Genomic DNA, 14,361 nt, shown 5'->3' on the forward strand with positions numbered 1-14,361 from the left:
ACGCTGCCTAAAAAAGTCAGGTGTTTTCCTGGGTTTAATATTGGCAATAAGCCGTCCGGATATAGTCAGAAAAAGTTGCTCATAGACGCAGTGTGTTAATGTGATTTACAGCAAAAAGGCTCTTGCTCACATGTTTATGATTCTTTAAGTGTCATTGCAATTAGGTGGAACAAACACAATAAATGCTTGCTGAGAAATAATGATGCAGTAATAATATCTAACAAGTTTATGCTGTGACTGTAAAGCAGAAGTACTTCTAGAGCATTATCCTCTGCTGCCATAAAAACAGATAAAACTCAGTTTAACAACTCTGTGTCATGATATGCGGTGTAGATGGTGGTGAGGCAGACGCAGTGGACCCAGGTAAGATGAATAATGAATTTAATAAGGCAACACACAGTCCAAAACAGTCCCAAAGCCGGGCAGCACGGCCGAGCTAAAGCCAGGGCTCGACGCCGGTAGCAACCGGTTAACGAGGGACGAAAAAAAGACAGGGCACACAGGAACGACACGACAAACGCCAAGGGCGGCAAGTAACGACGAGGACCCGACAGAGACGCAGACACACGGGTGGCATTAAATACACGGGAGGGTAATCACAGAATCGAGACACGCCTGGGAACAATTAAGGGGAAGACAGGACAACAAAGAGACTCAAGGACAAGGAAAACTCTAAATAAATACACAGACAACACAGAACATGACACTCTGAGCCTTAGTTCCTTTAACATATCTTGGTCTTTCATCATCTTCTTTCCTCTTTACATCTTCTCATTAAATACATACTGTATTCCTAACTGTGGAAACATGGTGATTAGATAAATGTCCATGCAAGTTCAGTTTTTATTAACTTCACTGTGATTGTGTCCAAGAATTTCCGAATTAATATCTAGCAGTACAAACTGTAGAAAACCTATCAAATGCTGAAAGAGGATTTTAATGATCCTCATGCATTGTGATTTTAAGCATGCAATGTAAAATGAATAGATCCTGAAATCAACATCTCTATCTTCTCAACAAGCTGTTGGCTGCCTGATTGTCTGTGTTTCCACTTGGTGGAGAAGTAACTTGATTGCAGCTACACTGCACTGGTAGTTGCAATCAAGTTTATAGGACTGTGAAAAGTAACTCAAATCAGAATGTTATTTTTTGCAAAGCTCTTACAACCCACTTAACCTGAGAACTGAGCAGAAAACAGCAACAAGTTACATTTTGAATCTTTGATAGCCTTGAAGCTGAGACAGGAGAGAACACAGTTAATATATTGGAATAATTAAAAGATTTTGCCTTAATGTGTGGTGAAAGTAATGTTGCGCATTACAATGAAGATATAATCTCTACTGTGAACTATAATGCCAGCAACATGAGAGGGTTTTCTTCAGCAGGAACAGAGGAGATGGATAGCAATAAATTCAAGTTAATATTGGAAGAAAATCTGTAAAAAGCTGCAAAAGACTGAGGTGCAGATTCTTCCTTCATCAAGATGAAACCACTAAAGAAGGACAAGGAAAAGTGTTTATGGTTATTCTGTATCCAGTCTGATTGCTTTTGAGTTACTAGGCAAAGAGAAAACAAAATTATTTTTGTTCCTCTTCAAAGTTATCTACCACTGTGTGTTGGGTCTCAGATAAAATCACAGTAAAAAAAATCTGAAAGTGTGTTGTACTCTGAAAGAGCTCAAGGGAAATTAACAGTTTTGATGGACTCAGATGAGGCAAAACTGACTGATTGGGCAAATATATGACTCATGGTGAAAAGCAACCCAGAGCTACTATAAAGAGCTAGATAGATTTACCTCTCTTAGATTGTGCAGGCAAAATGTTCGAGGAATTGCCTTAGAAGATTCTCCAAATTTGTTAGATTTTTTTTAAGACTCTGCATCCTTAGGAGTCAAAAATAAATATCTCAAATTGTATGAAATTAGGCATATCTGATTCAATATATATATACAAATGTCAGGTAGATCATGCCTGCAGTTTAGGAAGAATGTATATTTTTTAGTTTTTAAATGAGAAAACTTGAACATGAGCATTTTGTTGTTGACAGGGCGATGAAGTTGAAGACCTTGCTGGTGGGCAAGTAAGTGAGGAGCAGTTCACAGATGAACATGGAAACATCGTCACCAAGAAGGTCAGCATTTCATCATGCCTTATAGCCACAATGAAATCAAGATTTTGTTCTTTCTCTGTTAAATATTCATTCAGCATTTCCCCCCATAGTGATTATTCAAACAATTGTAAGATGTATCGGAGTTCTTCATTCATTTCATGTTGGATGTTTTTTTTTGTACAGTTTTTTTTTCTCCATCAACATTTCTTCTTCTCCTTCTGTTACTTTGTCATTCACTCGCCCTCGTCTGCCTCCCCACCCCCACCTCCTGCCTGCCAACATCTAAAATGTGGAATAGATTGTACGGAAAGTTGTGCGCAGAGGGAAAGGTTTGGGAGAAGAAGGGGTTCTGGAAGTGGAGGGTTCCCTGCTGGATGCCAACGAACTGGAGGGCGATGCTGAGCAGTACCTGAGCTACGCCATCCTAGGCCGCGACGGCAGCAAGGTGGGCTTCTGATCTGCAGACAGCTGTGTGGCTCACTTCAGGTTTCAACTAGTAAGAGGAATTGTTAGACCTGAGTTTGCTAAATGAAATTACGTACGATAGTACAGCTGGACACCATATGAGGATTAGCTAGTGTAAAGCAGTGCAAAAGCCTCAACATAACGAGATGAAAGCAGTAAGCCTGAATGTGGTTTTAGTTTGTCTGTAAACCAACTAACCAGTTTCAGTGTGTCAGATCTAAATCACTTAAGATCTGACGTGTGTTTGGGTAAATGCTACACACTGACTTTCTGTTACATTTATTTCCATCCAAATGTTTTTTTTATGTTCTTTTATTTTATATCTGTGGAAAAAACAGACTCTCATTTTCTGTGTGCTTTGGCTAAAAGGCAAAAATCCATCAGTTCATTCAGATTTTATTCATTTTTGTCATCATTAAGTCATTCCTTCACTTTGATTGTTTTCAACGCTACAATGAATGAAATTACCTCCTGCAGTTGTTATAGCTATAATTTTTCTTTCTTCTCAAAATGAGTGATTCATCTGTTTTCCTGCTTTTATTAAAGCTCAGTCCTTCAACTACGACTGTGTCCTGATCCCTCGAGCTACCTCTGATTCACATTTCCTTCAGTCATCGAATGGGTTTAACATGGCATGTGGTACAGAGTTCTTACTCTAGGTCTATTTGCAAAAGTGTTCATACCCCTTGAACCTTCTCAAAATTTTCCACGTTACAACCACAAACGTTGGTTATTTTATTAGAACTATAGACAGACCAATACAAATCAGAAAACTGTGGCATCTTTAATCAAGCCACTTTGATATTCCAAAGTAAAGTCCAGTGCAACCGATTTATTTCAGAAGACACTTACGTAGTAAATAGAGTTCATCTGTGTGTGATTTAATCTTAGTATCGATACAGCTGCTTTATGATAGCCTCGTAGGATTGTTAGAGAAGAAGTCTGAGCAAACATCCTCGTGAAGACCAAGGCACATAAAAAACTGGTCAATAAGAAAGCATTCTGTTTATAGACAGGTTCTATTTAGGCTTAAAGCAAAGAAACTATCAGGAGGTGCATCTGCAAACCTGCCAGGTCATGTCTGGTCACCTTAAATTGAAATCCAAATAAGGATCGATCGTTGATCATTGATCACACAAGCAGCGAAGATATTCATGATAACTTAAAGTAGCTTAAAGTTGCAGTGGGAGAATCTGTCAACAGGTCAAATATTAGCCACACACTCCATAAACCGGGCATTAAAGCAAGAAGGAACCTGCTTTGAAAGAAAGTCATGTGGTCCGAGTTTGATTTTACTTTCTAGAGGAAACAACAAACATGAAAAAGGTGTTCTTGTCAGATAGAAGGAAAATGTATTGCTTTGGCCCACAAAACAACAGTCTTCTATTAAACAGATAACCAAAGCGGACCACAGTTGAAATGAAGCTGGATAAGTCAAAGTTTGGGAAATAGGAAATACTGGAGGAAAATCAGATGAAAGAATGAAGAATGGTTTACATCGAAGCATATTGGTGAAGTCCAAGTCCACGCCTAAATCTACTGAAAAATCTGGGCCAATGAGATGAGATATTTTTATAACCAGAACAATGGGAGACATTTTCATACACCAGGCGTGCAATTATGGCAAAAACATACAGTAAAAGACCTGCAGCTTTAAATGCACCAATGCAGAAACGTTGAGTAAAAATGCAGTCAATATTATTCAGATTTTTATTAGCAAAAGAAAACTGAAAAATATTTTATTTTATTTCCTCACAATTAAATTCCATTTTGTGTTGGTATATTAAATAAAAATCCAATAACATATGTTAAACTTTGTGGTTGGAACCAGATAAAATAAGAAAAAGTTCATGGAGTATGAATGCTAGCTTCTGTTCAGATGGATGGATGTTTATTTGGGCCTTTAACAGTCTGTTCAAATACTTCCCATTTACTCTGAACCACATTCCCAGTGTTTTATCCATCTTTAAACTTTCCTGATTTCCATCCTTGCTTGACTGTTTATAAATTGTTTATTTTTTTAACCTGTTCTTTCCTTTCCTATCAGCTGTATATTTCTTTCACATTTCATCATGTGTCCCTGCTGCCTGTCTTCCATTTATTGTCTGAACAATTTTCTTCCTCTCCTGATATGTTTCTACCTTTCCAACGTATCTTTTTCTGTTTCCATTCCTTTATTTTATCCTCCTTTACTAATATTCTCTAAGCCTCTTCCTTTCCCCTTCTGTCTCCACCATCTCTCCTCAACCCTGGGACTTCATTTGGTGTAAACTCCCTCTTTCTCTCCACACAACGTAGACCGATTCTGTGGATGTGAAGAAAGGTGCTCAGATAGTGAAATGTGCCAGTCTGCGGAGAGTTAAGCAGTGAGGCAGACAGAGTGCTGCGTCCCTGCAGGTATGGGACTGACCTACAGTGCCTCGTCTGACCTGTGGTTAGAAAACATTTAATCTGGTCTCTCTGGATTAAATGCATCTAAATTTACCTTTGAATAAATACTAATGATATGTAACATTATACTGGCACAGCAATGTGACAAAATGATCAGCAAATAGACTCTGTAGCTAAAACAATGTGGAAAGCTTTCTCTCGACATAGTGTAGAGGGGCTCTGTGAAGTAATCAGTAGTCAGTATCTTACCTCCATCTTACCTGCAGTAGTTTCTGATTTACTTTAGTTTGGAAAAACAGATTTTTTCAAACCCTGATCACTATTTAGTATGATTAAACAGGAATTATCATATTACATTAACATATTATTGTATGTGAATCAACACTACAGCGTATGCTACATTCACTGTTCGTCCTCCATTGTGGCCCTTGGCTACATTTTGTGATGTTATTGCACTGTATTAACATCACAAATGCAGTGCAGTTTTGACTGAGCAGTTTTGACAGCTGCTCAGTCAAAACTGATAACTGATGGATGCTGATGATGATCCATTTCTGGTCAGCAGCCAAGGTCTCAGTGCGTCTGAGGCACCAAGTGTACCCAGAAACTATTTGAATTAACATTAATCCAGTTTGACAAACCCATGTCAAGAAATATCTTGTAGCAGTTGAATTAAGCAGTATTTTGTTTATTTTTAACCTTTAGTTATCTCTCCCTGCTAATTACCAATAATGTTAACAGACCATGAATCAAATTGATATTTACTGTAAATATCGGTGGTGTTTTTGGATGTGGACCATTTGGCCAGTTGCCCAGGGTTGCATTATTCATTCAAGTAATGAACCGTACACCTCCTTCATGTGGTTTTAGAGGCGGCCTTAAAGCAGGATGGAAGTGTATCAAGTGTTTAGCACACCAGGCAGTGTCTGTAGCATGGATCTTGTCTGCCAAAGCAAAGTCCGGGCAACAATTCACCAATAATCTTGGAGAGAAGAAAGGATGAGGAGTTGTTCTTTGTCACAACCTCTGTGTTGCAGCGATATTTGGCATGTGTAGCTGAGACCAAATGCTGTGCTTTGCTAAAGATAAGACATTCTTATCTTTGGACATATGGCGCAAGATAAGATTAGATTATAGGTTGTACGTTTTCTTCTTTGCACTACTTTGACTAACTGTTAGCTTGATTCTAAAGTGAAAAACTATTTTTCTCTTAAGTGAATATAGTGATGTTTACGGTGGGGAAGATACTGACCACTGATGCAACACCACACAACCCCCAAGTCAAAAAATGTCTTCTCATCCCTATAAGTGTTGTAAAAGCACTTGATGAACCTCAATATCATTTTTGTTATTAATTTATTTTTATGCAGTTTCATTAGCTTTTGTCAAAAACATATGATAATTATAATCAAGTAGTTTTAATTTTTTTTAGATTGCTAACCAACTACTGAAAACCTTGACTGCTTCTGTGCTTTTTCATTCTCACATCATAGCACAGAGTTATATTTGTGAATAAAAAATCCTAAGGGCAAGACGATACTTTGTTCACTTTGAAGATTTTCTTATTGACATGACCATTCTACAATATATATTTATCCATACGTCTCTTGAACATTGTCTGTTCAAGTTTCATTTTGCACTAGAACACAAATATAATTCCAAAATTTCGATGCAGAGAGATCTTTGAAGTTGTACTGGGTCAGTGGTTTTTCTCTGTGCACATTGTGACAAGTCTGATAAAGTCTGACACAGTGTGCTGTCAGCAAAACCAAGACAGATCTTGTAAAGTAGCAGCTCTCAAGGACAAAGCTGCCAAGGCAGTTGTCTGGAGAATTTGAGCCACTAGGCAGTGGGTCGGCGTGTGTGTGTGTGTGTGTGTGTGTGTGTGTGTGTGTGTGTGTGTGTGTGTGTGTGTGTGTGATGGTGACTTGCCCTTTCTAAAATAAAGACCATGACATTCCTGAGACTACTGATGTTTCAAGTGCCTCACTCTTGCATGTTAACCTGCTTTTGCCAACCATTTTTGGTTAAATGCCACAGCAGCAGTATTGTGGGGGGTGTTGGAATTAAGATAAAGATTGTGGTTTGTACATAAGGGAAATTGTGAGCATTTTACCAAACTCAAGGTATATGGCACTTTTAAATCTCTTGCACAGAATTGTCATGTTTGCTTTGAAATGTTTCTTTTTGCATGCAGTCTCTTTTGTACAGGTGCACCTCAATAAATTAGTGTCATAAGGAAGTTTATTTAGTTCACTAATTCAGTATGAAATGAGAACAGTGCATACAGTTGTTACACAAATAGACACATATGTTATTATTTATTTTTTTTTTTTCCTGAAATGTAAACCTACTGAACCTACAGTTGGTACGTTTGCCACCAAAAAGTGGGGCAGCTACCATTGATTCTGAGGCATCTGCCATGATTTTGGTGGCAGCAAGGGCAGATTAATTACTGAATATGAATTGAATAAGAATATGAGCAAGTTCAGAACAAATCAATACAAACAAAAAACAAAATAAGAATACATACACATATACAGCCGCCACTTATTCTTTGGCATTTGCCACCGACCATGGCAGCCGTAGCATCCTAGTGGCAGCTGCCACAGCACATATTACTTAATGGAAATGCCACTTTCCATCAAGTAAATGTAGTCAAAATATGACTGGTTTAACACATTTTAATAACCAATAATATCACCATTTGAAAGATAATTATTAACTAACAAGCAAAATAACCGGAAATTCCCCAAAGCAGCAGCAGCAGCTTTGGCTGCTCTTTGGCCTCTTAGTGGGGTCCTAGTGGTAGCTTCCAGCAGCTGTGGCAGCTAACACTGCCACAAGTGCTACTGCTAACTGCCACTGACACAAATTGAGCTCACTGTCTCAACATTGAGCAACATCTTTTCCTTCTTTACTCTTTAGCCCAAGAAATGTCTGGTGTTTTTTGTTTTGTTTTTTTTTCGTTCAGGAGTGTCATAAGACAAAGAGTATAAGAGCTCCTCTTCTAGGTTGACTCTCGAAGCTGTGAGTATCTCTCATTGCTTGTCCAACACTGTCCTTCCACTCAACTTTCCATGCTTAAATATACCACTCTCTGAACAGCCATCTTCTTTACCAACATCCTTTTGTGCTGACCGGCGGGTGTCACTGGCTGTCTAATGGACGACTGTTATGTCAGCCGTCTTCTCCATGATTGTGTGATGTCATATTATGTTCAAAGAATAACATTTTACTATTAAAAACAATTAATGGCCCTATGTGAAATTCTGATAAAACTCATTTTTGAGTTACCATTAAGTCTGAGCAATAGTCACCAACATTAACAGAGCCAAACAATTTAAATGAAGCCTTCTGTAAAATAGCCTTCTGTAAAATAAATGTTACATGAGTTTATGAATTAAAGTATTATTGAGATAGATTTACATTCTACTTGACTGAGATGCACCTGTACCCTATTAAAACATTTGTAGCTTATTGCAGCATCATTGATTTCCTCTCTATCCACAGAGTTCTCCACAAGATTCAACCCCTTCACCGAAACAATCCTACATGGACACATGACCAGCAGCAGCTGTCAGGCAGATGACCACACGGGGCCTGGCCGACAAATGAAAATGAAATCCCCCTCCAACACAACGACAGCGGCGTTGCCGACTTTCAGCACGTTTCAGAAGAAAAGGATAAAGATCTAACTTATAGTTTTTATTACCTCTTTATTTTTAAGAAACTCTGGTTATAAAGAAAAAAAAACAAATCCTACTAGGCTAGAAGCATGATTTCATATAAAACAAAATCAAACACAGGCAAAAAAAGAAAGAAACGCAACCGACATGTGCTTCCTGTTATCTGTATCAGCATGAGTGATTGCTGCCGCATGGCCTGTCTTTAACTACAAATACAGAGGGAAACACAGGGGCGGGTAAAGGGGGTGGGATGGGACAGGCATGCAATGTTCATTCAATCACTGGTCTGATTTCTAAATTAACCAGGAAATTAACTGTTTAACAGTCAGAGAAAAACAGAGACTACAAACTCAAATTCCTCTCTTCCTCAACACACAGATCCGTTTTAATCCCCTCTCAGTGCTCCGAGCACAGTAAAGCTCCTCCAACCACCCAAGAATATCAGTGTTGTACATAATATTGTATGCACTCAAAAGCTCTACGTGACAGTGTGTTACGTGTGTGTTTATGTTCTCTAAGATCTCTATGCGATGCCACTGATGCCGCTTCCATGTACATAAGAGATTCCTCCCTGGTTTTCTTGTTAGATCTGTTCTGTCAAAACCTATATAATATTAGTCTATATATCCTGAGGTCTTTGTGGGTACAAGAACATGCAAACGTTATGTCGCTCTGCCTGTTTTAATTTAGTTTATGCTCATTTTTCTGCACCTTTCACTTGCTGTCATCATTTAGACTGCAGAGAGACGGACTTCTCCTCCATCAGTTGCTGTACTGTGGGTCTTTTTTCATCTTTAGGAGGCAGTTTTAATACCTTCTCTTTGTGTAGAAGGAAACAGTTTAGATGAACGATTATGAGGAGACTAAACTTCTCTTCCATCTCTCTTCTTTTGCTTTGGTTTCGTCCACACTGTTTTGTTATAATATATCTCACCTCTGCGGTCACCCTATCAGAGCACATGTAGCAGTCCTGTCCTCCTTCCCCGATAGAGGACAGGATCCCACCTTCCGCTCACAGCTGTCCAGTAAATCCTGCAGCATTTGACCCCACCACACACACACACACATACGATGCACATACTGATCACCTGTCCTCCACTAGAAGATGTCACTCGATGAGGTAGCTGAAACACTGGTAATGTAGCATTGATCTGACTGGGCAGGCAGGGGAGCGTCGCACCACGGGCCGAGATCGTGTTGAGCTCTTATGTTTGTCCTTTGGATGGCTACTTGGAGCGTAGCAAAGGCAGTCAGTCACCGATCACTGTGATGAGAAACTGTAACACTGACCTGTAACTGTGAGCCTGGCTCCCCCTCGTCTCCTTTCAATTCATCTTACGTTGTAATAATTCACTTTCTTCGACGTTTATTTATGTAATATTCAAAAGGAGCAATAATTGCTAACTAACAAAAAAGTAAAAAAGCATATTTATGTGTGAGAGTGTGAGAAAAGAATGGAAATTTAAGGATCAAAGGTCAAGGTCTTCCTAAACCTTATCACAGTTTTAGAGTCTTCTCTTTTTTCAGAAATGATGTCAGTAATTTAGGATTCCACCTTTGCGTATTTTGATTCACAAAAACATTATTTATGTTGGTATGATTTCATATCATAAATCCAGTGGCGGTTTTTGCGCAAATGGCACAAAATAGAGGAAAATATGCACAAATCACTGTAGAACAACTCATGCTTAATCCATCTGTATACTTTCTAGCTTGTGTTAATCTGTGAAGGTACTGATTCTAAAAGATTAAAGTATTATAATTTAACTTTTTTATGTTGCACATAAAGATTGAAAGTTTCATGAATCTCAAACTGTGTTTTAAAGAAGTGGCACCGACCTGCTCAGAGCAGAATAATCCAGTTCAGGTTCAACAGTCTCTGTTTCCTTTTTCAAATTTTGAATAAACAGAGAAAATGTTGTCCAAACTGTTAAAAAAAGAGTGAGATATTTCTAGCAGTCTACAACTCAGATACCAAGTTCAGCATCTTTACCATCCAACATTGCATAGATGTTTTTTTGTTACAGTTTTACACTGTTTTACACTCCTCAATCACTGGGCATGCTCATGCCTTTCCTGATGGAATGACGCCCTGGGTGGTGAGCCATGTCAAAAACCGTCACTGCATGAATCTCATCTGCAATGTGCCCAAAGTTTGATTTTGTTGTTCATTTTAGAATGTAGGTGTGTTCAAGCAGTTTTAAATCTTAAAGACATTCATATGCACCTTATAAGTTTGCATGCGTTTCTCTTCTGTCCCAGATAAAGGGACATTTATAGTTAGGGTGTGATACTGCAAATAGTCAGAGACTATATACATAAACTTTCTGATCAGTTTTAAAAGTTGATTTACCTCAATATGTGTGTGCCATCTCACATGATGCAAACTATCTAGACATGCATTTTATTCCGATGTCATGTTCCCCTCTGAACTCTTTATCAGACAAAAATATGTAAACCACAGAAATGTCGCAATAAGCATCCATCTGTAAATGTTTAGTAGGCTCCACAGCCAGAAACGATGAATGTAAAGTGGTGGTATTACTGTGAGTCCTGTTATGTGTTGGCTCTGTATTTCAGTAGATATTAGGGTGTTCACTCTGATGTTTAATACTCAGTATCTGCTCATCACACATTTGACTTCCTCCTCACTTCATCACAAACATACATGAAAGACGGTTTTTAAACAGGAAAGCCTTGACTAGTATTTGCAATTATCTCTTTGTTAGATGATATTTATATTTTATTACCTTATTTAGTACTTATGAAAGTAAGATTATCTATTGAATATTTATTGAACTAAAAGTAGTTCCCGGTCTGTCACAGCATACAATTTGCACCATACAACGTAACACATGTTTTTTTGGTTACACTGCAGAGTATTTAAAATGCTTTGATTAATATATCAATTAAATGAATCCTGAAATGAGCTAAATTTAAGTATATAGATGACTTGATATTATATATGCAAGAATAATTTCCCATTATGTTTCTTTTTGGAAATGTCAAATCATTATTCTTTCAGATATATATTTTTTTTATTTTAAGTTTTTGATGACTTGCTAATATCTTTTTACCATTTTTTCTGGTCTCAAAGGCTGATGTGCCACAATACATACAATACTTTTCTTTTGTTGAAATTTATATATGTGACAATTTAAAAAAATACAATAAATAAGCTAAATATTATAGCAACATCATACATATTATACATAAATAACTAACTATTAAAATAATAAATCAAAATTTTTATTTATTATGTGTTTTTTTTCCATTCAAGACTGAAGTAGCTCTTATTTATTGTGATATTTTTATGTAAATAATTGACATTACAACTGTGGAAGTAGATCGTAGCAACTTATGTTGCAATAATATAAGGACAATGAAGTATTATTTTTTTATTATTAATTTGGATTATTATGCAATCTAGTGTTTCATAAAATTAGCAAATATTTTAATTTATTTTAATAAATTAAGTTTTTATAAAAAATTATATATTTTTAAATGACCACATATATAAATATTTAACAAATTATTCATGTATTGAATGTGACACTTCTGACTTTCTATTGTGCTGCAGTGTAAGACCTGGCAGCTACTGAACAGAGTAGATGGAAACAAAAATAGCAAAATAATATATGTGGTTTTGAGCAAATATAACAAATTCATAAGCTCACATCAGTTTTTTCAGGATTTATTTTACTGTATATGGAGGCTAGAAGCCGATTTTTTAACTTTTTAAGGCTATTTATTTATTTAATCTTTTCTAAAGGGATATTTCATCCTTCCTACATGTTTAGGTTGTTTTTACAAGCTGACTGATTTTATGACTCCTCTGCTGATGTCAAGGTTAGTGTTACAGGGATCTGATTATTGGGGAAAACACACCAAGGGGGAGCAATCTCAAAAAAGATGGAATTTCTTGAGGAATTAAGTGGCTTCAAGATGACAAGCATTTTTCCTCAACACAGTCCTCCCTCTATTGCTTTGTTTTTGTTTTTTGTTTGTTTCCCTCTTACCAAATATGAGACTGAGCCAAATCTGAGGCTTCCACATGGTGACGGACTGAATGTGGTCAGAAAGGTGTCCGAGCAGGTGCCAGCAGGAGGCGCTGTGCTTAAAAACAGCGAGGTGAAAACCTGGAAAGCCCTGCACCGAGGGACTGCCAAAAACGATGCCATGCACCAAGTTCATGCAAAAATATTAACTCCTGCAAAAACTAGAGAACACATGTATATTCCTTTAGAATGGATTGAAGACATTATTAACGCAATAGCATATTACTCGATACTAAGGAATGCAACTGCGCACATGCACAAAATGTTTTTAACATAAAAAAGCTATATATATATATATATATATATGAAACATATAAATATATATATTTACTTAGAATGCTATGCACCCTTACTTGTCAACTGGGATTTCTATTATGTTATGGATGTACTTTTAGCATCATACAGCTGTAGCTACCAAGAGACTGTTGAGTTCTGGGTATTGCCTGCAACCTGGGGATAAATGGGGATATTATGGGTGTTTTAACTTGTTTTGTTTTGTTTTTGTTTTTTATTGTCATGGAGAGTCAAACATGGATTTAAAATATACATGTGAAAACCTTTTAATCTAATCAAAATCTGAGGGCATCTATTGACAATTTACTCTGTACACCAGCTCAACATTTACAAAATTAATAAAGAAATGAAATGTGTTTGCGTATAGTGTGTATACTTTTGTGACAGCCTCTAATTCACAGCTCACAAACATGCTCACACCAATACGCAGATCAGTAAGTAACTTGAGATTAAGTGCCTTGTCCAGGAGCGTGTTGACTTGAGAGGGGATGGAGAGGGAATTGAATACACAGCTTTCTGATTGCAAAATGACTGCCTGCCATATGAATCACTGAAATAGGTATGAAGTACAAATTAAAAAATATTTTAACTATCCAAAAGGGAAATTAAATAGGGTTGTAACTTATTTCATTCAAGTATCTTCGAAGATTATTGTGGATGGTGATGCTGTAGGCCAGGGGTGTCAAAGTCAAATGGACGGAGGGCCAAATAAAAAATTTAGCTACAAGCCGAGGGCCGGACTGATCGAATGTTCATTGAAATTTTTTTAAATGACGCATATAGTCTAGTGAACCTAATTGAACCTACTGAAAACCTAACAAATATATTCCAATATGATCAGATAAATAAAGCAACATTTTCTTATGGCTCTGTCAGTAACCTTTAATTTTCAACAGACACAACTGAAATATTTTTAAAATATAATTGGATTGAAATACAATAAAATAAAGTGCAAAAATCTATTAATCAAAAACAGCACTTTCATCAAGGAGAAGTAACATGCAGTGAAAACAAATATTAAACTTTAACTTTTAAACTTGAACTGAGTAAAAACTCTAAATATGTGATTGCACAGTAATGTTCACTTGTTTGAGGTTGAGGGTGATACTTGGTGGTGTCCCATCTTTTCCACAAGTTCATCAATGTTCGGGGTAAGGCTCTGAGCTGAGGAAATCCTCAGAATTGAGTGAAGGTGTTCAGCAGTAAGTCGACTTCTGTGTGATGTTTTGTTCAGGTTCATCAAAGAAAACAGTTGTTCACACAGGTATGTGCTGCCAAACATAGACAACGTTTGAGCAGCCTGGATGCGCAGCTACACGTGTCGCCGGCGACACATCTAAATTTGCAGTACCGTA

General features: G+C 37.2%; 1 protein-coding gene across 15 annotated transcripts in view; it reads left to right on the top strand.

The window, feature by feature from the left end:
• Window positions 1-13,362, top strand: part of ank1a (ankyrin 1, erythrocytic a) — a 100,977-nt gene extending 87,615 nt beyond the window's left edge. For 11 of the 15 annotated variants that reach the window (XM_028034497.1, XM_028034498.1, XM_028034500.1 and 8 more), the window contains 4 exons: window positions 2,047-2,130; window positions 2,408-2,554; window positions 4,873-4,971; window positions 8,479-13,362. In XM_028034497.1, the coding sequence (XP_027890298.1) occupies window positions 2,047-2,130; window positions 2,408-2,554; window positions 4,873-4,944 (303 nt within the window). In that variant the 3' untranslated portion in view covers window positions 4,945-4,971; window positions 8,479-13,362. Of the gene's footprint in view, window positions 1-2,046; window positions 2,131-2,407; window positions 3,137-4,872; window positions 4,972-8,478 lie in introns of those variants that run through there. The other 4 variants (XM_028034504.1, XM_028034499.1, XM_028034505.1 and 1 more) reach the window with 4 other exon arrangements.
• Window positions 13,363-14,361: the final 999 nt, after the last annotated feature.

Source organism: Xiphophorus couchianus, chromosome 12 (assembly GCF_001444195.1).
Source record: "Xiphophorus couchianus chromosome 12, X_couchianus-1.0, whole genome shotgun sequence".
NCBI lineage: Eukaryota > Metazoa > Chordata > Actinopteri > Cyprinodontiformes > Poeciliidae > Xiphophorus > Xiphophorus couchianus.